At 34.9% G+C, this 24808-nt stretch overlaps 3 protein-coding genes across 3 annotated transcripts; 2 read left to right on the plus strand and 1 right to left on the minus strand.

Annotated features, from left to right (window-relative positions):
- The first annotated feature begins 5996 nt into the window (after positions 1-5996).
- On the plus strand, positions 5997-6503 carry LOC129869847 (uncharacterized). Its single transcript, XM_055944439.1, has one exon. The coding sequence runs from the start codon at positions 5997-5999 to the stop codon at positions 6501-6503; it is 507 nt and encodes a 168-aa protein (XP_055800414.1).
- Positions 6504-6617: 114 nt separating this feature from the next.
- On the plus strand, positions 6618-7492 carry LOC129869848 (uncharacterized). Its single transcript, XM_055944440.1, has 3 exons — positions 6618-7024; positions 7130-7268; positions 7370-7492. The coding sequence occupies exons 1-3, from the start codon at positions 6618-6620 to the stop codon at positions 7490-7492; spliced, it is 669 nt and encodes a 222-aa protein (XP_055800415.1).
- A 5743-nt stretch (positions 7493-13235) lies between these two features.
- On the minus strand, positions 13236-14610 carry LOC129871410 (casparian strip membrane protein 2-like). Its single transcript, XM_055946320.1, has 3 exons — positions 14365-14610; positions 14166-14289; positions 13236-13606 (listed from the first exon to the last, which is right to left on the minus strand). The coding sequence occupies exons 1-3, from the start codon at positions 14580-14582 to the stop codon at positions 13391-13393; spliced, it is 558 nt and encodes a 185-aa protein (XP_055802295.1). The 5' UTR covers positions 14583-14610; the 3' UTR covers positions 13236-13390.
- Between the last annotated feature and the right edge of the window lie 10198 nt (positions 14611-24808).

Consider the following 24808-nt stretch of genomic DNA (forward strand, 5'->3'; position numbering starts at 1 on the left):
AGTTAAGAACTAAAAAGATAAACATGGTTAAAGTGCAATGAAAACATCGTTTGGTAGAGTAAGCTACTTGGGAGACTAAGAAGGACATGCGAGATAACTATCCTCAGTTGTTCGTCGAAATAGGTACTACTCAATTTCTACTTTAGCCCTATTTTCCCTAGTTGGTCACTCGGGGAAGAATGATGGGTAAATTGATATATATTGTAATGAACTATCCCCATCATTATGGATAGGCCAATGAGAAAGGATTATGTACCTGAAAATTTCGGGTAGTACTTTGAAAAAATTTAGCCTAGGTCAGACTTAGATGAATTTTGAGTCAGGTGAGGTCTAGGGTGATCTTGTCAATGGTGGGGGATAGAATCTCTAATTTTATTGGGTCAGCTGATATCCAAGATAATAAAGAGTATTTACGGCTTCGCAGAATCGAATTCGGGGGAGTAAAACTCCCAAAATTGGATTTGGCGTGAAGGGTATAATTTAATACATCTTAGAGAAGGGTTGGTTTATGAAATGGGGGTTTGGAAATTAAGTTCCAAACTCTCTGTTTCTGTGCAACCCGCTAGAGTGGGATGGTCACTCTCTGTTTTCGTGCAACCCGTTAGAATGAGATAGTCCTACCAGAGCGGGAAAGTCGCGACATAAGACGGGCAAAAACCCCAAAAATGGTTTTATTCTGCAAATATTGTTTCTAAAATGAAAGAAGGCGACCTAGGGCGATTTTCATTATTTTCCATGGATTTTCACGCTTAAGGTAAGGATTCTACTCCCTAAATCCATCATTCGATTTCTAGTACTCATAAACTAAGATGGGTGATCATTGTAGGAGGGTTTTGGTCTGTGGATAAGGGTGGAAAATAGCCTTAGGGTGGGGTTAGGATCATGGGTTTGGTCTAGGAAGAGAATTATGTTATAATTCATGTGAATTAGGCCATTATATTGATCTTTTGTATGTATGTGACTTGTTTTAGACCAAAAACAAGTGGAACAAACCCGAAAAGTGAAAGTTCTTGCACTTTAGAGTTATTAAAGCTAAAATTCGAGGTAGGTGATGGTTTTGTTTTCCGTAAGTGTTCATGTATTTGTTAAATTGCTTCGTGGTATGCATATGTGTATAAGAATAAGGACACATGTTAGATTTTATGTGAAAGGCTGAACCCATCGCTGGCCCCTTAAAGTTGGCACCAACTCTCACTTAGACACCTCAACTAGAGTTCGTTCATTTTAAACACCTAATGTAGGGTTCTACTATGTCATTTTGATACTTTTTTGAAAATCATCCAAATATATAACGTGTTTGTAATACACTTGCCGATGATGTGTCAAAGTGACGAATTAACTAAAAATACGTGGTGTGTATATATATATATAATTTTCTTTTTAGTAGAAAAAGGTGGCCAATCACTTAATGACACATGGCATTTAAAATCAAAATAATAATTAAAAAAAGAAGAAATTAACCATTTCAAAAATATTATTTTAGAAAAATTCCACCTCCAGCCATCTTCTCTGATACTCCCCACCTACCCCACCTAGTTTTCTTCTCCACTCCCACCCACTCCAACCCCAAACTCCAACCCCACCCCCACCAAATCGTCTTTTCCACTCCCACCCACCCCAACGTCAACCCCTACCCCGTCTTCTCAAGAAACAATTTTAAAGGAAATTAATTATTTTGAGAAATTTATTTTATAAAAAATCGATTTTTTTCTTTACTTCTAAAAAATCAGTTATTAATTAACAATGGAAGGATAAAAAATTCAGTTCTCGTATGTGCAAAGGATTCAAAATTCATAAAGAAGAAATATAGTGGTTATTTCAAAAAAAAATTGAGAATGCTGGCAGAGAAAAGAAAAACGTAGACTTTTTCAACGTGTGGCTCACGACGAATTTCTGGTGGATGATGAGTTTTCAGCGATGATGAGGTCGGTTTTGGAGAATGATTTGTGGATCTATAAGTTATTGAATCTAATAAAAAAATTAATTATATGATGATGGCTTTAATATGATTTGGAGAATTTTAAAAATCTTTGTCGATTTTTTTCAAATTATTTCGAGGATAAAGAAGGCAATAAAACAAAAAAGGGTGCTTAAGATTGAGAAAATCTCTTGGCATTCGAATTCACTTTATATTTGGCTCAAATCTATTTCACCATGGATGAAAAATGGTAGCTAGAAAATGTTGAAGAAGAAGAATAAGAACAAAAATATATATATATATATTTTTAAAAAAAATGCTCTTCACGCGCTCAAAATGGGTGTCGCACACGCAATGTGCCAAGTCAATACAAAGTGTCAAAATCACACATCGGGACCTTACTTGATGTGTCTAAAATGAATAAAGCTTAGTTGATGTGTCTAAGTGAAAGTTGGTGCCAACTTTAGGGGGTCACCGATGGGTTCCGCCTATGTGAAATGATCACCTGATGGCCTATTTTGTGATGAACTTGTTCTTGGTGAAATAATGTTGTCTATGAATGTGAAATTGTGATTACTTGTATGTTGGGATCGGGTGTCACGTTCCGACACATAAATTATATCGGGTGTCATGTTCCGACACAAAGCTTGGATCGAGTGTCACGTTCCGACACAAGCTAAGTGTTTCTAAGTCCCATGAGAGGACCATTATGTGAAGATATATGATATTGAGGTTGTTGAACTGTGATCTTGCTGAATACTGTTTTGAGATGAAACTGATTAAGTTATTCTGTATATATATATATATACACTTATTATGTTGGGTTTACTTGTCCATGACTCACCTACTGGCTAGCTGCGTGATCCTACCAGTACACTATTAATTTTTTGTACTAATACTACACTTACTCTGTCTTTTATTGAGTATAGGGCATATTCAGCCAGCTGTGGAGGGACCTCGCCTAGAGGAGTGATTTTGTTCCAGTTTAAGGGTGAGCTGTTTCTTTCAAGTTGTTGTGGACTCTCTTATTTCTAGTTCTTCTTCCGGGACTTAGATGTCCAGACAATGGTTTATTCATTAAAGATTTTCTGTTGGGAGTTGCACTTTTTTTCTAGACTTGTTAGTTTTAGAGTTTTGATGCGATGACTTTCAATTTCTAGGATATTTCTGCATGTTAAGTTGGTTGACTAGATTGTTTTTTTGAATTTATCGAAACTCGGTATTTCTTATTGATTAATCCTACTTCCATATCTTTAAATTGCTTATATCTCACCAGTTTTGTTAGATTGGGCTGTAAAAATGGTTCTCCCATCGAAGAGTTAGTGTGAGTACCAGTCACGACGGATCAGGATCGTGACAGATACATTACTACATGAATAATTCCTAAATTGAGAAACGTCTCAAGAACAAGGAATCAGAATTATTCTTGAAAAACTGAACTCAACTCTTCCAAAGAAGAAGATTTATCGAAACTCGGTATTTCTTATTGATTAATCCTACTTCCATATCTTTAAATTGTTTATATCTCACCAGTTTTGTTAGATTGGGCTGTAAAAATGGTTCTTCCATCGAAGAGTTAGTGTGAGTATCAGTCACGACGGATCAGGATCGTGACAGATACATTACTACATGAATAATTCCCAAATTGAGAAATGTCTAAACAACAAGGAATCAGAATTATTCTTGAAAAACTTAACTCAACTCTTCCAAAGAAGAAGATAGAACTGTGTGTGAGAGAAAAAAAGAGAAAGAGAATTTTTTTTATTGATCTCAATTGATACCTATTATATTGAACATAGTGGCTATATGTAGATGACTAGTGGGAGCTAGACGAGTTAGTTATAACTAACTCAGCTAACAACTTTCCTAACAGCTTTTAAACTAATTACTTAAGTGCAGAAATTAAACTAATTAAGCTAAAATGCAGGAAAGTACAACTTGAAAATAAAAGAGAAATAGAGATCAATTGTCAATTGGCATGTAATAACTCCCAAATGGGTTCTCAACCATTGCTCAATTTCATAAATATTTATATATGTACCAATAAAAAGGAATAGTGCCTCCAAAGGCTTGTCTAACATGCACAAGAAATCTAAGCTCATATAGTTGGAAAGTATGGCCCAATTAGTAAGTCTCTATGTATGGGACAATTTTAAGAAATAAGAAATGAATGAAATATTTTGCTCTCAAACTGTTTGTAAACACCCAAATGGGTCCTCCGCAATGACCCAAATTATACGTCTCTATGTATGTACTAGGACTAACACCTCCAACAGATCCCACCTGTAAGTAAGAAAATTCGCAGCTTGATAAGCAAATAATGGAAAATAAAATAAAATAAAAAAGGGGATGAAAGATGGGTGGAACAGAACTGTAGTCCAACATATTTACACAAATAGGTTATTAACAAGACCGTAATTATTAACCTATTCAAAATGAGAATATTTGACAACAACTGAGGAAGAACTATTGACTATGCTTCCAGATGAGACTGTAACCATTGGCGGAACACTACTTGGAGGAAAAATATTAATAATTCATCCAATAATTTCAAATAGAGAAGGACTACATATGAAATTCCAACTCCTCAGTATTGGCAGCAAGATGCATCCATGGAGCACTTGCTCTCATCTATTGCTACTTCGACCTTCAACACTCATGTCAAGTTAATCCTTAGATGCGTATGAATTTAAAAAATTAGAAATAATCTTGGACAAAAATGAAATTTCACAAAGTTTAATTTTTGTGAGTGTGTTTTCCATTGCCCACTTCGTTATCCAACAAAAATAAGATGGAAACAAAAATAAAAAATAAAGTAGAAACAGAAAAAGTGAACAAATACCTCAAATGATGAAAGCATCATATAATTTAAGAAAAAACATATTAAGAACAGATGTTCAGTCAAACGAATTTTACTTGAGCAAGAGAGAAAAGAAAGAGAGTGGTTTGTCAAGATTAGACCATGCTCATTGGTCCATTAATTCTCCAAAGCATTTACACGTAAGATTGTTATATTTTTTTTTATTACTCGCATTAGCTGCACAGACTAGCAATTGAATTTCCAAATATCAGCTCAACTGTGATCTGTCCATACTATTCCGGCACTGTTCCGGTAGTGTTTCGGCAGATCTCACTCTAAATTTCTCTTTTTCCTCCTTTCTCTTTCTTTCTTCTTTAGTTTTTAGATTTTTCACTCGGCTGTTCAGATCTGCTCCGGACACAACTCTGACTAGATCTAGAAGGCATAGATCTGTCCGGAGAGGATAAGGTCCTTTCAAACTAGATATTGAATGACCTAAAAAGACTTTCCCGATAACTTTTCGGTGAAGCTTTTGGTCTTCCCTTGCATTTTCTGGCAGCTACAAGCAAATTCTAACAACGTCCAACTTTTTGGCGACGCTTAGGATTCCGGTCAGAATCTTTGTCACATTCTCTCTGGGACAGATCTGTTTAGATCAAACCTAGATCTAGCGAGATCCTCCCGGTGAACTTCCGAGCGAACTTTTCAGTGACTGAATATCTCTGGATCAGGTTCTATCTTTCCTTTCCTCAGTTGATTATTTGTAGTTTGATTACTATTCTTCTTTCCTAATTCCTACCTTTAGTGGTTTAGTTATTGTTATTCACTTTCCCTCTTCGCTTAGTGTCTAGGGTTCTTGACTTGCATATTAGCTAGTGTGTGTTGTCTTTTTATTATACATTCTACATTGTCAATTATTATCTCGTTGCTTGTATTCTCTTAATTTATTTGTTATCAGTTTTTTTTCACTTTGTAGTTCATATCATTTTAATGGCTTTGGTTACTGATGGTGGACTAGGGTTATTTCCTTAATTGGGGGTGAAGGCAAGGAGAAATAGTGGTAAGATGGAGATGAGTTTTTGTAAGTTGAGAGTATGATCGTAAAGGATTAATATAGACTGTGTTCAGGAGACTAGATGGGTAGGTTCTAAAGCTTAGGATGTGGATGAATTCAAATTATGGTACTTATGAGGCTCAAGAGATAGGAATGAAATAGGTATTCTAGTCGACGTGGATCTTAGAAAGTATGTGGTAGAGGTTAAAAGGATAAGTGATAAGATGATGTTTATTAAGCTAGTTATAGGCAGACTTATTGTGAACATTGTTAGTGCATATGCACCCCATGTGGGTCTAGATGAAGAAGTCAAAAGGATATTTTGGGAGGATTTAGATGAAGTAGTGAGAGGTATACCTAGTACCGAAAAGATTTTCATTGGTGGAGATTTCAATGTCCATATCAGTACAACTTCTAATGGTTTTGATGATGTCCATGGAGGCTTTGGTTTTGAGGAAAGGAATGGCGGCGGAGTTTCTCTCTTGGAGTTTTCCAAAGCTTTTGAGTTGGTTATTGCTAATTCGTGTTTTTTGAAGAGGGATAATCAATTGGTCACCTTTTGTAGCACGGTAGCTAGTACTCAGATTGACTACTTGCTCCCCCAGAAGGGTGATAGAGTCCTTTGTAAGGATTGCAAGGTTATTCCGAGTGAAAATATTACCACCCAACATAATCTTTTAGTGATGGACTTGGAGATTAAGAGGGATAGGAGAAAGAAGACCCTTTTATGATCGATCGAGGATTAGATGGGGGGCTTAACTCCCGCCTTTTCTCAGGAGATAGGGGAGAAGTTGAATAGTTTAGGGGCCTGGAGTAGTAGCGGGGATGTGAACAACATGTAGGACATGACAGTTGATTGCATTAGAAAAGTAGCTACCGAGGTTCTTGGGATATCGAGAGGAATCTTTAGTGGTCGTCAAGGAGATTGGTGGTGGAATGGAGAAGTACAAGGCAAAGTGAAAGCCAAGAAGGTTGCCTATACGGAGTGGTTGGAGTGCATGGATGAGGAGGAGGAGAATAGGCTTAAATATATCTATAGGAAAGCCAAGACAGAAGTGAAGTCGGCGGTCACCAATGCTAAGACCACAGCTTTTGAATGCATGTATGTCGAGTTAGGGAAAAAAGGTGGGGATAAGAGATTATATAGGCTCGCCAAAATGAGAGAGATAAAAGCACGTGATCTGGAACTAGTAAAGTGCATCAAGGACGAGGAAGGTGAAGTGTTAGTGGATGAAACCTCTATCAAGCAAAGGTGGCAAGCTTACTTTCACAGACTCCTAAATGAAAAAGGAGACAGAGATATTGTACTGGGTTATTTGGCATACTCTCATAGTCTTTGAGACTTTGGGTACTGCAGGTATTTTAAGGTTGAGGAGGTTAGACGTGCTATTAGTAGGATGAGAAGGGGAAGAGCAACTGGGCCCGATGAGATTCTGGTGGACTTTTGGAAAAACACTGACAAGGCAGGTTTGGAGTGGTTGATTAAGTTGTTTAATGTTATTTTAAGGACTGCTAAGATGCCTGATGAATTGAGGTGGAGTACTATGATTCCATTGTACAAGAACAAGGGTAATATTCAAAATTGTAATACTTACAGGGGTATCAAACTACTAAGCCATACTATGAAGATTTAGGAGAGAGTGATAGAGATGAGGGTGATGAAAAGAATGTCAATCTCAGAGAACCAGTTTTGATTCATGTCGGGGCGATCGACTACTGAAGCAATCCATCTTATGCGGAGACTGGTTGAGAAATTTAGAGAAAGAAAAAGGGATCTTCATATGGTGTTCATTAACCTTGAAAAGGCTTATGACAAAATTCCGAGAGATGTTCTCTGGAGGTGTCTAGAGGCTAAAGGTGTCCCGATGATGTATATTATGGCGATAAAGGACATGTATGCTGGAGCTAAGACTCGAGTTAGGACGGTGGAAGGTGACTCAGAGCATTTTCCTGTTGAGGTGGGACTACATCAGGGATCTGTGCTGAGCCCTTTTCTTTTTGCCTTGGTGATGGATGTGCTGACACAGTCTATTCAGAAAAAGGTTCCATGGTGTATGCTATTTGTGGACGATATAATTTTGATTGATGAGACTCGAGATGGAGTCAATGATAGGTTGGAGATTTGGATACAAACGCTGGAGTCCAAAGGGTTCAAATTGAGTAAGACCAAAACAGAATATTTGGAGTGAAAATTTAGTGTTGCGATGGATGAAGAGGGCAGGGAAGTGAGGCTTGCCACCCAACCTATCCAGGACAGAAAGCTTTAAATATCTTGGATCCATCATCCAAATTAGTGGGGATGTTGAAGATGATGTCCGCACCGCATTGGAGCATGGTTGAAATGGAGGCTTGCCTCTAGAGTTCAGTGTGATAAGAAAGTACCACCTAGACTTAAAGGTAAGTTCTACAAAATGGTTGTTAGACAGCGTTGTTACAAGGAATGGAGTGTTGCCCAATAAAGAACTCTCATGTTCAGAAGATGCATGTTGCGGAGATGAGGATGTTGAGATGGAGTGGCATCTGTGTTAGACAAGATAAGAGAAGCAAGACTGAGATGGTTTGGACATGTGCAGAAGAAGGGTGTCGACGCCGCAGTTAGGAGGTGCGAGCGATTGGATTTGGGAGCTATGCGGAGGGGTAGGGATAGACCGAAAAAGTATTGGAGTGAGGTGATTAGACAAGATACGACACTACTACATATCACCGAAGACATAACCTTAGATAGAAAAGAGTGGAGGTCGCGGATTAGGATAAAAGGCTAGTAGGGATAAAATTATGTCTTGCCGTGTGTCGGTTTAAGGTGGTCGTAGGTCTAGGTGTGCCTTTATAGTTGTGTTGTTATTGCCTTTGATTATCGCAGTACTTTGCTATAATTATAACTATAGTTATTGTTCGTGTCTTGCAGATTTTGCTTTGCATTTTATTTTTATTTTTATTTTTATTTTTATTTATTTTATTTTATTTTTTGCATTATGCTATATAGATTGTTTTTCTCTCGAACTTGGAACTGTGACTTTTGAGCTGAGGATCTTTCAGAAACAGTCTATCTACCTCCATAAGGTAGTGGTAAGGTCTGCGTATATCCTACCCTCTCCAAACCCACTAGTGGAATTTCACTGGGTATGTTGTTGTTGTTATATGCTCACAAATCACAAAATTAAATTTCAAAGCTTATCACTAGGCGTAAGGATCTGTTCAAATAGCTTTCACCTCTATTGTTTAGACGATTCATTGTTTCGTGTTCCTTAGTGTTTTTATGTGCTTGTAATTTTATATCATCAGCAAATGAGTCACGTTTTAACTCCACCCAGTACACCGTGATATGACAGCCAAAATTTGTTTGAACAAAATGTTTACCTCAAGGCTCAAACCTTAGAAATATGTGTGGAGACTATAATTCTAGAAAATAGAAATCAACTACCAAATTTAAATAGATTCGGGATTTGATTAAAAGAGTTTAACCATAAATAAGAGAAGAGTACTCATATTGCCTTCGCATCACGGAGCCCAAAAAAATGACCATCAAAATGGAAGGCCTGACTGAATATCACAAGCACACTTAAAGGATCCAGATTTAGGTCTACTTCAAGGATGGATACTGACAAATTTCCAGGACCTTCAGTAAATATCACCACAAATAATTCGTCGGAAAAATCAATCAAAATGGGCAAATGAATAATATTCTTCGATTTAAGCCTACTGGGAAAAACATTTTGAAGACTTTGTGATCTGAACCATACAAAGTGCATGTATCACAACTCTATTTATCGGATCGTGCAGACACCTACTCTATCAGCTAGATAAGAAAATCCTCAACTCCCAAATCGATTATGAGATGAGGAAAATAAACAAAGCATAAGCTAATACCCTAAATAGTTATGAAATCACCATAATTTGATTTTTAAAAAAACCAAAGTTATTTACAAAAGACCAACTAACACTTTTCAGGGAACTAGTCTAAACAGATACAAAAGCTACTAAGAAAAATATAGAGTATGATAGAAAATTATGACCAAGCTCCCACCATAAGGAAGGGAGGGTAGAAGCTGTTAGAGATCACCTCCTTCATCAATGAAACATCACTAAATCTTGCAACCAGATTATGTCAAGTAGCAAATCAAGAATAGTATCAGTACAAATAATACGTACTGATAGGTATCATCGGTCGACCCAATCCTACCACACAATACAAAGTAAATATTCAGTAGAAAACATGAAACATGAAGGTTAAACCACCCCACGCCTTTGTCCACATGCTTTTACCATCCCAAGTATAATGCCCATAAACTAGTACACTTGATCCATCCCAAGTATAATGCCCATAAACTAGTACACTTGATCCCAACTTCCTACCTCATTCCATTGTCAACTCTATCCACTCCCTTATCATGCCAAGGCTTTTTCAAGCCTACCCTTTATACCACATTAAGATTTTCTAAGCTTAATCCTTTATACACATGAAGGTTTCACATTCACTAGCCTGACCTAAGCATCACATGAGGCATGAACGGACCATCACATTCTTTCATACATGAGTGACATTCATCTTTTAAGTAATTCGAACCACTTAGGAATCCTTAAGACATCGTCTATGGTATTTAACATACCACCCTTATATCAGATTATAACATAACCCTTCTATCATATTGAGATTTCTTATATACAAGACCACTACACATTTTGTTAACCAACCTACTAATCTCCCTCAAGTCCTCATTCCAATATCTTGGCTCTTGACCTATTTTAGTATACCACCTGCAAGATCCTTATTAACCACCTTAACTCAAATCTCCCTTATATCCACAACCAGTCCCAACATCTAAACTATGCACCAGAACCCTCGTTATCATCATGACCTAATAACCACAATATAGCAAAACATATAACATACAATTATAATCATAAGTACAACATAGCCAGGACTCGCAGTCTTGACCCTGAATTGATATGTATAATAAACATGAACTACTTTAATGCAACAAGCCATATCTGATTCATTATACCATCCTGGTAACACGGACCACCAAAAACCCTAAAACATCATCCACAGTATTTAACATGTAATTTCGATCTATACAAAAATCATCACAACATATCATTGCATTACCTATCTGATTAACTGTGATATTGGACTGTACTTATGTGTTTACTTTAATCACGCTATTCTATATAAATTGGAGGCAGCAAAGTCGGGGTGGGACTTTTCTATGTGCAGGTGAAAGCGTTTCTTAGTTTATTCATAGGTTCGATTAATTCCTTATACTCATTCGGTTAAACTTACTGAGTACATATGGATTGTACTCACCCCTACTTCTGTGTCCCTTTTGATGTAGATTCTAGCCAGGATATCCAGCACGACAATTGATTTCTAGTGAAAATACTATCATTGAATTAGTGGTGAGGTTTTGAAATCTAGATCCCCGCTAGTTCCATCTTTCAGTTCCAGTCTTTATTTTATTCGGAGACTTATATTGTATATTCAAACTCAAACTTGTATTAGATGCTCTTATACTTATGACATCAGGTTTTGAGATAGTTTCATTGTTGTTCTTTTTATTAAATTTATTTGTGGCCTGACTCTCCTTTGGGAATCTCGTATGATTTTTACTTTTAGACTTACACATCGAAATGGAATTTGAAATGTCTGTCATCATGACGTCAATTTTTGGATCGTGACATACTTATAATTGGGCTCATTTTAACACCCCTTAGGGGCATTAGAGTTGAATTCGCATACAAAGTAAATGTCAATTTATGTTTTGCACATCCAAACAGGGTATAGAATGTCCACCCCACCCTTATGAATTCAAAACAGTAATAAATTATGAGTTCTCAATAGCCTACCATAATCAAAAAAAGCTGAGATGACCTTCCCTAATTACAACATAAATTTGCCCCAATTTCCACCATCAACAGTGTACAATAACCAAAAAGAAGGGTGAGATGGACTTCCCAATTACAACACAAATTAGCCCCAATTTCCACCATCAACCCTCTACAATATCCAAACAAAAGGATGAGATGGCTTTCCTTAATTACAACACAAACCCCGATTTCCGCCATCAACCATCTACAATAATTTTAAAAAAGGATGAGATGAATTACAACACAAATGAGCCCCAATTTCCACCATCAACCGTCTACAATAACCAAAAAAAATTACAACCAAATTAGTTTCAGTTTCTACTATCACAGTCTATAATAACCAAAAAAGGACGAGAAAGAAACGCTCATGCAATAACAACATACATTTCTTGGATTTCGCCTTTAGTTCGCATCGTTCAATAGGAAGTGCAGGATTCAGCGATAGTATTATTATTACAAGACGAGGTTCTCATAAAAATAATAATGAAAGAGAATATAGGGGTAGGGGAGGGATTTCTAGGGTCCAATCTAGTCGGCGGAACCTTAGAATTTAGAAGGCAGAGAGAAAGGAGGGGAAGTGATGGCAGTGGCGGAGATAAGATTTTGAAAGGGTTCAAAATTTAAATCAGTAGAAACAAACTAGTCGAATAGAATTCGATATCTAATATATACATAAAAAATTATTTCAATTATATATTATTAATATAGTTTTCTATCGAATGGAGTTGAGCCACCGGGATGGTGGGGGGACAAAGACAGAGGAGGAGAGCTTACCGCGGTTTCGGTGCTGCAGTGGTGGTGAAATGAGAAGGAAAATGTAATGGAGGCGGTTGTGTATTTTTTAAAGTTGAAGTGACCTTAATACTTTTCAAAGAGGAAAAATTATAAAAATGGTCCTTAACGATGGGTTTTTTTCCATGTGATCCATAATGTAATAAATATGACAAAAGTAGTCCTTAATATATTCTAAAAGTCATTATTAATCCTAAGCCAGATTAATAAAGATGATTGCTGTTTTTGTTGTCAAAATAAATTGAGGCTCATCTTTCTCCATAAATAGCATATTTAGCGAAAATATTCTAAACTTTCTCTCATACTCTATTGAATATATTCATCTTAAAATTATAATTTTCTTCAAGTCATACCCTTACATTTTAAAGTTTTTCTCTGGCTCTTTCAAGTTAGGATTACGAATTTTTATGTACGTTCTAAAATTAGATTGAACTAGACAACATATTTGTTTTGTAATCTGATAGCTCACATGCAATGCACATGCTAAGTGTTAATGGAAGATACAGATTCATCAGGTTAGGATTGGAAGAAGGATAGTTTGTCTGTCGTATTAACTGATTTATTGAATATGTTAATTTGTATTCTATCAATCCAAGCTCTCATCCTTGAATCTAGGATATTTTCCAAACATATTTATTTAATGCATTGTGTAACCACATCACCTTTCATGTTTAATAATATAGGACTTTATAATCAATCAATTTCTTACATTACATTTCTTATTATTTAAATTAGTTTTTTTGTTACATATCTTGCACACCCATTTCAATTCATTTTTATAAGATTTTGAATAATCATATAAGAATATTAAATAAGAGACACAACATATTGATTTAAGTAACAGGCTCTGTCTGGCAGTGAATTGCATACAAAATCCAAGGCATGAAATTTTAGTCATATGTCAAACACAAGAGATACAGAAACTATAAAAGCCTAACGAGCCGATGTAATCAAGCCTCATCTATCGCCTGGATATCGCGACAGCTGAGAAAATGATAAGGAGAACAAGGCACACAATCGCGCCAAAGGAGCCGATGAGTGAGCCAGCAGATCGTTGGCAGAAATCAGTATATTGTTGACAAATTGAAAACCAGTTTGCTGAAGAGTTTCCAGTATGTGCTAAATACACAATGGCAGCTGCTGCAGATGCTCCAGATGTGAGAAGAACCAGCATTATCTTCAAAATTTAACCAGAGAATTTATGAATAATCATATTAAAATGTAAGATTCAGGGACAAAAAATCCAACTCTCACCCTTCGAGGCCTAATCAATTACCAGCTATAGTGACACAATACAGTCAGACTTCTCTATAACATACATCTTGCACAATAATATTTTTCTATTTGTTCATCTTGTTAATTCTTGTTGTTCTTTGCTTCGGTTATTATATTATTTTGATATTGTTACTCTGTCTTTTTCTGAATGTTATGTAAAGAATTCGTTTATTATTTGTTATGTCTTGTTTGTGTCTGTATGTTATTTTTGACATTGCTTTATTATGAGTTATTTAATTTAGTCAAGGATCTCTCAAAAACATCTCTACGGAATAAAAATTTATATACACCATACCCTCCTCAGTCCCCGCCTAGTGAGATTACGTACATTGGGTATGTTGTAATGTTATATTGTCTGGACTCTATAATAACATTTAGCTTTAGCAGTCAAAATGTATCCTGACAAATGACGTCATTGTAAAGAGATTTGATTGCATAAAGAACAACGCAATATACATTACCGCGTCAAGGAAGATGAGCAATATCCGACTTTTTCCTGCTCTGCTCCTCATAATATGAAAGATGGAAAATGGGAGAGAAAGAGCAAGATATGCACAGACTATTGCATTCACAATGACGAACAACCTATATCAAGAAGAACAAAACAAAAAATGAATCATGAACTTCACATGCATAATATTAGTAGAAAAAGGGACTTACTTAAATGAGTCAAAATCATCATATTGAGCTGAAAATTGCACAAGTTGTGTAACAAAAGGAAGAGTTTGTTCAGCAGTTCCCATTGCCACAGACCCTGCTAAGGTACCAACAATTGCAACGACACGCAGAACGAGATCGAATACAGAGAGTCCTCTGTTCACTCCATGACCTATAGCCTTTGATGCTTCTCCAGATTCAATCGATACCGCCTTCATCATTCCTTTTTTTCTATATGATTTTGTATTTTTAAAGCTTGTTATTAGTGATTTAGATTTTAGATTGATCACCAATTTATATTATCAATACTTTGGATTATAATTTTTTTAGTAATTTCCACCAATAGGAAGTGGTTGATGTGGATTTGCTGAAATACAATTAACTATGATCATTCTTGAAGTGGCTAAGTTATGCACTCAGCTTTGCAGACTCTTTACCTGCTCTACTTTCTCCTACTTAAACAACATTCTTTCAAGAAAGGATTTTAAGTTATATATGTTGATAATGTAATAATTTTCGATGCTATTAATTTAATATGTTATAACAAGTTAATACAATATCATTTTAATTAGGTTATCAATCACAGGTAAAGTTTTAGCTGTAAAATATTGTGTATTGGACTTAAACTCTCAAAGAAAAAATGGCTAGAAATTGGCAACATCATTTACCCTAAGTCATTTTCCTCTTCTAAGACTACTTATTTAATTAACTTTTATTTTTCTTCTAAATATTTGTTTTTAGTATATAATGAGGTGGCAAGGGTCGATGTTTAGTTTAGTAGTTTTGTTGATTTTGGATTAGGTACAAGGATATGGTTGCACTTTAAAATACAAGATATTCATTGATTTAATTATTCTAGGTTGACCATTTGATTAATCATATGAAGCAAGCAAAACAATAAAATAAAAAGAACAAGAAAAGACTAATAGAGTAGGTAAAAATTAGAGGGCTTACTAATAAAAAACAACAAAGTTTCAGTACGCTGAATGTTTTTTGCCTTCATGCGTTAATAAATTAGTTTACCTGGTACAAGAAATATTTTCCATATTTCAAATTTATTGTAATAGACCGACTCCTAAACTTACTAAAACGTGATTAGATTTAAGTTTTGAAACTTTGGATAAGTTCTTATACCTATTTGGGACTTGTCAGAATGGTTGGGGTGGAAACTTGAGGGCGAAATCTCAAATATGGAATTCAATGAGGTTCGAATTAAATTTCATAAAAAGTGTGATAAAAAATTATAATTTATGCAATAATTTAATTTTATGATCGCTATTTCGAATGAGGATTTGTTGGGATTATTTATGAATTATTTATAATTTATTATTATGATTACATTGTTTTCAACAATTAAGAAGAACTAGAGTTGTAGTTCTCAGATGTTGCAATTCAAATAGGTAAAAGACTACTCAACTTATTCAAGTATGTCCACTGTGAAAAACTGATGAATCTATATGTCTTTGAAAGTTTTTCAACCAAATTAGAATAATTTCACCCTAAGTCTTTTCAAGCGGCATGGACCCTTCTATTTCACAGTTATTTCAAGTCTCGGTCGTTCCTAATGCTCTACTTTTGTTTTGCTATTTTGATTCGATTCTTGCTACTTGAGACATGTATTAGCTCACTCACGTCAATTATGCTCAAAACACATGAATATACGTGAGGTGATTCTCAAAACTTAGCTAAAATATGGATAAAATGCGGCACTTGAGTGTATAAATATATCCAAGATCACCACACAACAAAGTATTCTAACCATCACTCTGTAAAACTTACTTTTATATTTTGGTGGAACGTTTTTATCACATAAGATTATGGCGTGAGCCTATGTTTCATCCATCCCGCACCAATACAAAGTGTGACATCATCATCGATCTCACTATTTTTTTGGATTAAAGAACCAAGATATTTGAAACATACTCTCTTGGGGATGGCTTGTGAATCAAGCCTCACTTCCACACCTACCTCACCTGATGCATCACTGAACTTTCACTCCAAGTATTCTGTTTTGGTCATGCTCAACTTAAACCATTTAGACTCCAGTATTTGTCTTCTTAATCTCCAACCTAGCATTAATTCCACCGCGAGTCTCATCAATCAGTTCTATATCACCCGCAAATAACATACACGATGGCACCTAACATTGGATATTGCATCTGAATTCAGCTATCACCAAGCTAGGCAAATAAAAATGGGCTAAACATTAATCCTTGGTGCAACCCTATCTTGACTGGAAAGTGTTCTGAGTCTTCTCTTACTGTTCTAACCTGGATCTTGGCTCCATCGTACATATTCTTTATCACCCTAATATAAGCTACCAGTTCACCTATAGCCTTCAGGCATCTCAATAGGACCTCTCTTGTGAATTTATCATAAGCCTTCTCTAGATATCCTCAATTAACACCATATATATATATAGGTCTTTCCTCCACTTCCTATACTTCTCCATCAGTCTTCTCACAAGATGAATGACTTCTGTAGTAGATTGTGTTATCCCTCCTGTATTAAGATTAGCAAATCAGAAACAATAAATATGAAAATAAAAAAAATTAGTATTCGAATCCACAGAATTCACTGTGTGTCCTTAAAAAATTTAATTCCCTCACTGTACCCGAGGTTAAGGATTATTTTCTCCCAATATAAAACGGATAAACTATTAAAGAAGTAGCGGTACCTCAAACTTCAATAATTTCAGCGAACTCAAAAGCCAGAAACAAAATTACACAAAGACTCAACTTTGTTTGTAAGAAAATATATGCAGAAGAGGGAGAATTCAATGAATTAAAATGAGACAAAAATTCTCTATTTATAGACAACAAAGGGTAATATGAACAGGTATTTATTGTGGCTTATCGGAAAAGTCACAATTCTTCACAAAAGTCACAACCTTTCACAAAAGTTGCAACTCTTTAAAAAAGTCATAATTTTTTGGAAAAGTCACAACCTTTCATTTTCCATTCACACCTTTAAAACTCAACAATTCCCCACATGAATAGGGAAATGACTATTGTTAAAACATATGCATAAAAAACTGTGTGATTTATAAGTAAGAATTAATTGCATCTGGATAAGTAGGTTTCCCTTTGAACTTTCCATAGTGAACATATATCGGATATACTCGGTCAATCGGTAGATTTGATATCTTTGAACCGTTGAGCTTTGTTATATACCTAGACAACATAAGTCACACAATCAACCCTTTAACTATTTTTTTGTTCTCATTGTTTTGTTCATTTCAGCCATGAACAATTCTTGGTTCATAAGTGCATAGAGAACTGGTCTTACTGAATTCTCCTTGAAGCGGCTTACACTTCATACTTACATAGGTGATATCTAAATGTGTTATCCATAGAAACATTATTTGATATGCCCAGTATCAAACTTATATATCATTAAAATCTCTTAATGCCTTATCTTTGTTACTGAACATTGTCGCATCATGAGAATGGATCATAAAAATTATTTTGACAATGTTGAACCGTCATCAATGACTTTGTTTGATCTCTTTGAACCTAGATCTTGGGATCTCCAGTCTTCTCGGTAGAGTTACCGCCACGATGATTTATCCTCGGTCATAATGATCACTCAACTTTCTCTCTAGTTAGGCCTTTTGTAAGTGGATCCGAGATAGATAATTGTGATAATTCCACTAGAGAGTAGTTACCTAACGGTATTATATCTTCGTCGTATGTGACGAGACTTACCGTTATACATAACGCTACCAGCTCTTCCTATTGCAGCTTAACTATCACAATGTATGCATATAGGAGCCATTGGTTTGGGCCAAAATGGAATATCTTCTAAGAAATTCCGAAACCATTCTACTTCTTCACCGTCCTTATCTAAGGCTATAAACTCAGACTCCATTGTAGAGCGAGCTAAACATGTTTGGAACATTTCCAAGATGTCGCTCCTCCACCAATGGTGAAAACATATCCACTAGTGGACTTAGTTTCAGTTGACCCAGTAATCCAATTTGCATCACTATATCCTTCAACAACTGGTGGATACTTATTGTAATGTAAAGCAAAGTTTTGAGTATGTTCTAAATACCCCAAAACTCATTTCATTATCATCCAATGATTTTAATTGGGATTACTCGTGTATCGACTCAATTTACTTATAGGACAAGCTATGTTTGGCCGTGTACAGTTCATAATGTACATCAAACTTTCCAACACTCTTGCGTAATCCAACTGAGCTTGACTTTCACCTTTATTTTTAGCAAGATCAAGGTTCACATCAATTGGTGTTTTTACACTTTTGAAGTTTAAGTACTTGTATTTTTCAAGTACCTTTTGGATATAATGAGTTTGAGACAATGCTAGACCTTGAGGAGTTTTGTGAATTTTAATTCCCAATATTAAATCGACAACTCCTAGATCTTTCATATCAAATTTACTAGAAAGTATACGCTTAGTAGTATTTATGTTTGCAATGTCGTTACTCATTATTAGCATATCATCCACATATAAACAAACAATGACAACTTTGTTTGGAGTTTCTTTAATATAAACACATTTATCACACTCATTAATCTTAAATCCATTTGTCAACATAATTTGGTCAAACTTTGCATGCCATTGTTTGGGTGCTTGTTTTAGTCCATAAAGTGACTTGAAAAGTTTGCAAACTTTATTTTCTTTACCAGGAACCACAAAACCCTCTGGTTGTTCCATGTAAAGTTCTTCCTCTAATTCTCCGTTTAAGAAAGTTGTTTTTACATCCATTTGATGAATTTCAAGGCCATATACTGCAGCTAGTGCAATTAACATCCGAATAGATGTAATCCTAGTTACAGGTGAGTATGTATCAAAATAATCAAGGCATTCTTTCTGTCTAAATCCTTTGAAGACAAGTCTTGCCTTATATTTGTCAATAGTTCCATCAACTTTCATTTTTCTTTTGAAAATCCATTTTGAACCCAAAGGTTTGTTTCCTGGAGGAAGATCAATCAATTCCCAAGTATGGTTGCTCAAGATTGAATCAATCTCACTATTGACAACCTCTTTCCAAAAAGATGAGTCCGCAGTGGACATAACTTCTTTAAATGTTTGAGGCTCATTTTTAAGAGGAAATGTTACAAAATTAGATCCAAATGAAGTAGATGTCCTTTGATATTTACTTCGCCTTGGATTCTCTTTATTAGGTACATTATCCTTTGGTTCTTCTCGAGGTCGTTTAGACCTTCACTAGATACTTCAAATCTAGTTTTATATGGATAGATATGTTTAAAAAATTCAGTATTATCTGATTCTATTACTGTATTCTCATGAATATCCTGATGTTCGGACTTGTGAATCAAAAATTGGCATGCTTTACTATTTGTAGCATATCCAATGAAAACATAGTCCACAGTTTTAGGTCCTATTGTGACTCTCTTAGGTTTAGAAACTTGGACTTTGGTTAGACACCCCCACACTTTGAAATATTTCAAGTTTGGTTTTCTTTCTTTTCATTTCTCATATGGAATAGACTATGTTTTACTGTGGGGAACTCTATTGAGTATTCAATTTGCTGTAAGGATGGCTTCCCCCCCCCCCCCAAGTTTCGTGGTAAACCTGAACTTATAAGTAATGCATTCATCATTTTCTTTAAAGTTTGATTCTTCCTTTCTGCAATTCCATTTGATTGAGGTGAGTAAGGTCAGTAGTTTGATGGATGATTCCATTTTCTAAATATATTTCTACAAAAGGAGATTCATAGATGATTTCATTTTCCAAATATATTTCTGCAAAAGGAAATTCATACTCTCCACCTCTATCACTTCTTATCATTTTTATCTTTTTATTCAACTGATTTTCAACTCCAGTTTTGTATTGTCTAAATGCTTCTATTGCTTCATTCTTACTATTTAACAAATAGACAAAACAATATCTAGTGCAATTGTTAATAAAAGTTATAAAATACTTTTTGCCACCACGAGTTAGTGTTGACTTCATATCACAAATATCGGTGTGAATCAATTCTAAGGGATTGGAATTCCTTTGAATAGATTTATAAGGATGCTTAGCATACATAGATTCAACACATACTTGACATTTTGATTTATTGCACTCAAAGTTAGGCAATATATTTAAGTTAATCAATTTTCGCAAGGTTTTATGATTGACATGTCCTAAACATGAATGTCATAAATTATTTGACTCAAGTAAGTAAGAAGAAGCTTGAACTTTATTATTATCAACAACCATTACATTTAGTTTGTAAAGACCTTCAGTGAGGTAGCCTTTTCCTAAATACATTTCATTCTTACTGACAACTACTTTGTCTGAAACTAGAACACACTTGAATCCATTTTTGATAAGAAGACCGGCAGAAACCAAGTTCTTTCTCATTTCTAGAATATGACAAACTTTGTTCAGCGTCACCACCTTGCCGGATGTCATTTTTAGGAATACTCTACTATATCCTTCAACCTTAGGCGTTGCAGAATTTCCCATATGGATAGTCACATCGGTGCGGTAAGAGAATAAGCAGCGAAGGCTTCTCGGACCGCACAAACATGCGAGGTAGCTCCTGAATCAAGCCACGATTCTTTGAAATTTCCTACCAGGTTGCATTCAGTCATCATTGCACATACGTTTTCAACATCCCCATTTGTATCAACCATATTGGCTTGACCTTTCTTCTTTTTCTTCTTGGGAGCACGACATTCCACAACCTTATGTCCAGTTTTTCCACAATTGTGGCAGTCTCCTTTGAACTTCTTTTTGCTAGGATAGTTCTTTGGTCCAAAATGTTTTTTCCTCTTTTTTGATTTATTTGGACCATCCTCAACAATATTTTCTCCCATAATTGTTGAGTTTCCTCTAGCCTTCTTTTCGGCAGCCTTGTTGTCTTCCTCGATCCTAAGATGAATAATCAAGTCTTCAAGAGTCATCTCCTTTCGCTCGTGCTTCAAATAATTTTTGAAGTCTTTCCATGAAGGAGGTAGTTTTTCAATAAATGTTGCTACTTGAAATGTCTCATTTATGACCATACCTACAATGGATAATTTAAAATCACTACTATATTCAACAATTTTATCAATATAACTATTGAATTTGATCATACCTTCTGCCAGGAGATCATGAATAATGACTTGTAATTCTTGGACTTGAGACATCACAGTCTTGCTATCAACCATCTTATAGTCCAAAAATTTTGCAGCCACAAACTTTCTTAAGCCTGCATCTTCAGTTTTGTATTTCTTCTCAAGAGCATACCAGAGTTCTTTAGAGGTTTTACAAATACTGAAGACGTTATATAAGCCATCTCCCAATCCATTGAGTATGTAGTTCTTGCAAAGGAAATCAGAATGTGTCCATGCCTCAGTCACAATAAACTTTTCGTTGTCAGGAGTTCCTTCTTCTAACACAGGAACATCTTCATTTATAAATCGTTGTAGACTGAGTGTAGTCAGATAGAAGAACATCTTCTGTTGCCAACGTTTGAAGTTAATACCAGTAAATTTTTCAGGCTTTTCTGCAGTAGCCATTGCTGTTGAAAATGGTGTTCTACTGGTTGAAGGCATTGTGTTTGCTTCAAAACTTGATACATTTGTATCACCCATTCTGTTTGAGAAAATAAAAAGTAGTGTTAAACAATAGAATAACCAAATAGGGATTTTTGTTCAATTAGATAAAAATTTTATATTCTTCAAACCGAAAAGAAAAACAAAAACTCAATTAACTTGATGAAGATTTTATTTTTTCGAACCAAGTTAATCACTGGAGTAGAAAGTCTTTCAATTTTAGTCTCCAGCCCTCCAAAACAGAATATAAGATGAGCAAAAATATACAACTTGTTTCTAGTTTAACGATGAAGTTTTTATGTTCTTTCAATCGTTAACCGAATGAATCTTGAACACTGATAAAGTTTTTATACTCTTCAAATCAGTATTAGATTCAAACAGAATAGAAAATCATAAAAGTCCCTAATTGTTTCAATCTAATTGTAACCAAACAACAAGAACAAGAATTCTTATTGGATAAAAAGTTGTCTAGGAAAAATATATAAAATTATTGTCATTTTAAGCCCATTCTTGACACCAATAAAAATAAATATTGAACCACCATCAATATTATTATATATAAATTTTAAACCCATTGGCAGAAATGCAAGGTAAGGCTGCGTACAATAGACCTTTGTGGTCGGGCCCTTCCCCGGACCCTGCGCATAGCGGGAGCTTTAGTGCACCGGACTGCCCTTTATATATATATATATATATATATATATATATATATATATATATATATATATATATATATATATATTTCTAAAATATGAGCAGTCACGAAATGCCTTTGTAAATTCTCATTCTTAGCAACAAAGTGCACTTGTTCCAAATTTCTTAAATACTAATTTCAATCCTTTGAAAGATACCAGTGACATTTGAAAAGCCACAAAAAAAATTACTAGTAAAATTAAATGACACAATTAGAAAAGTTTTCAGTGGCTTCACCACACAACTTTGCCACATTAACCATTTTTGTTGTCATTAAGATGCAATTTTCATAATGAGAGATTATCAAAGTTGATATTTATTAAATTCCTTAAGATTGTTATCCGTCTTGTATTAAGGTTAGCAAACCAGAAACAATAAATATGAAAATAAAAAAAAATTAGTATTCGAATCCACAGAATTCACTGTGTGTCCTTAAAAAATTTAATTCCCTCACTGTACCCGAGGTTAAGGATTATTTTCTCCCAATATAAAACGGATAAACTATTAAAGAAGTAGCGGTACCTCAAACTTCAATAATTTCAGCGAACTCAAAAGCCAGCAACAAAATTACACAAAGACTCAACTTTGTTTGTAAGAAAATATATGCAGAAGAGGGAGAATTCAATGAATTAAAATGAGAGAAAAAATCTCTATTTATAGACAACAAAGGGTAGTATGAACAGGTATTTATTGTGGCTTATCGGAAAAGTCACAATTCTTCACAAAAGTCACAACTTTTCACAAAAGTCGCAACTCTTTAAAAAAGTCACAATTTTTTGGAAAAGTCACAACCTTTCGAAAATGTGACAACCTTTCATTTTTCATTCACACCTTTAAAACCCAACAGATTGTCCCAGCATGAAACCAAACTGGTTCTCAATAATGGACATACCCCTCCTCTCCCTTTTCTCCATCATCTTCTCCCCGATTTTTATATTGTGGCTAAGCAGCTTAATCCCCTTATTATTATTGTAGTTTTGGATGCCACCCTTATTCTTGTATAGAGAGATCAACTTACTACACCCTCATTCTTCGAGCATTTTGTTGTCTTGAAAATGAAATTAAACAGCTGAATCAACCATTCTAGAACCTGCCCAACTGGAGCTCTTCTAAAACTCCACTGAAATCTTACCAGGCTAGGTTGTTCTTCCCCTGCACATCTTCTATAAGACACACCTCCTCGACCTTAGTATATCTACAATACCCAAAATCTCAGTGCTTCTTGGAGTGCTCCAAATCATTCAACACAATGTTCTTGTCCCATTTTTCATTCAAGAATTTATGGAAGTATGTTTGTCATCTCTGTCTAATAAGTGTCTCTTCCACCAATACTTTTCCTTCCTCATCCTTGATACACTTCACCTGATCCAGATCTTGGATCTTACTCTCTCTCACCTTGGCGAGCCTATACAACTTTTTTATCACCGTCTTCTTAAACCCACAACACCCTCAAAATGCAGAAGATAAGGCTAAAAATAGTCTTTGTAATTGAAAATTGATTAATTTTAATTATAAAGGTGACTAAACATTAATAGGCAGACAAGAAGTGGCCAACGCGTGCTATTGTTACAATTTTGCCACCCCTAATTCAATGTACTGCTAATCTACTTTTATCATTCCGACTGTTGACTGTTGGGGTGTGTTTAGGAAGGAAAATGTTTTCCCACTACTAAAAATTTGCGAAAAAAGTCTTGAAAATTCGACCTCACCAAGTCATTTTTTTAATATATATTGAAAAAATGCACTATATGGGACTTAAACCTTTATATTTTAGGTCAGTTTTTTTAGGTTTGTTTTTGCTGTTTTGTAATTAGTGTCCGGAAATGTTTTTTTTTTAAATATTTTTTTATGAAAATAATAAGGAATTGAGATCTCTTGGTGATTTATAAAATGAATAGAAGAAAATTGCATTTTTAAATTTCTTATGTGTAAAAATGAAGATAATGAAGATCTCTTATAAAAAGGATATAAAACTAAAATAAAATAAAATAGCAAGTAACCTACAAAACCAATCTCCCTAAAATAAGTGGTTTCTTACTTATTTATTTTTGTGTTCAATACGTAAGAAAAAATTATCATTCTAAATAGTTGAATATAATCTACACAAATACTATGAGAGGCGAGATGAGGAAGAAGGGGTGTGTGGTAGTGGGCTATGACTATGAAAGTGGGGTGAAGAGGAGGTTTATTGGAGGATAGGAAAGACACAAATAACGTGGAATTTCACTTTTAGAA

The sequence above is a fragment of the Solanum dulcamara genome, chromosome 10, assembly GCF_947179165.1.
Source record: "Solanum dulcamara chromosome 10, daSolDulc1.2, whole genome shotgun sequence".
Classification (NCBI taxonomy): domain Eukaryota; kingdom Viridiplantae; phylum Streptophyta; class Magnoliopsida; order Solanales; family Solanaceae; genus Solanum; species Solanum dulcamara.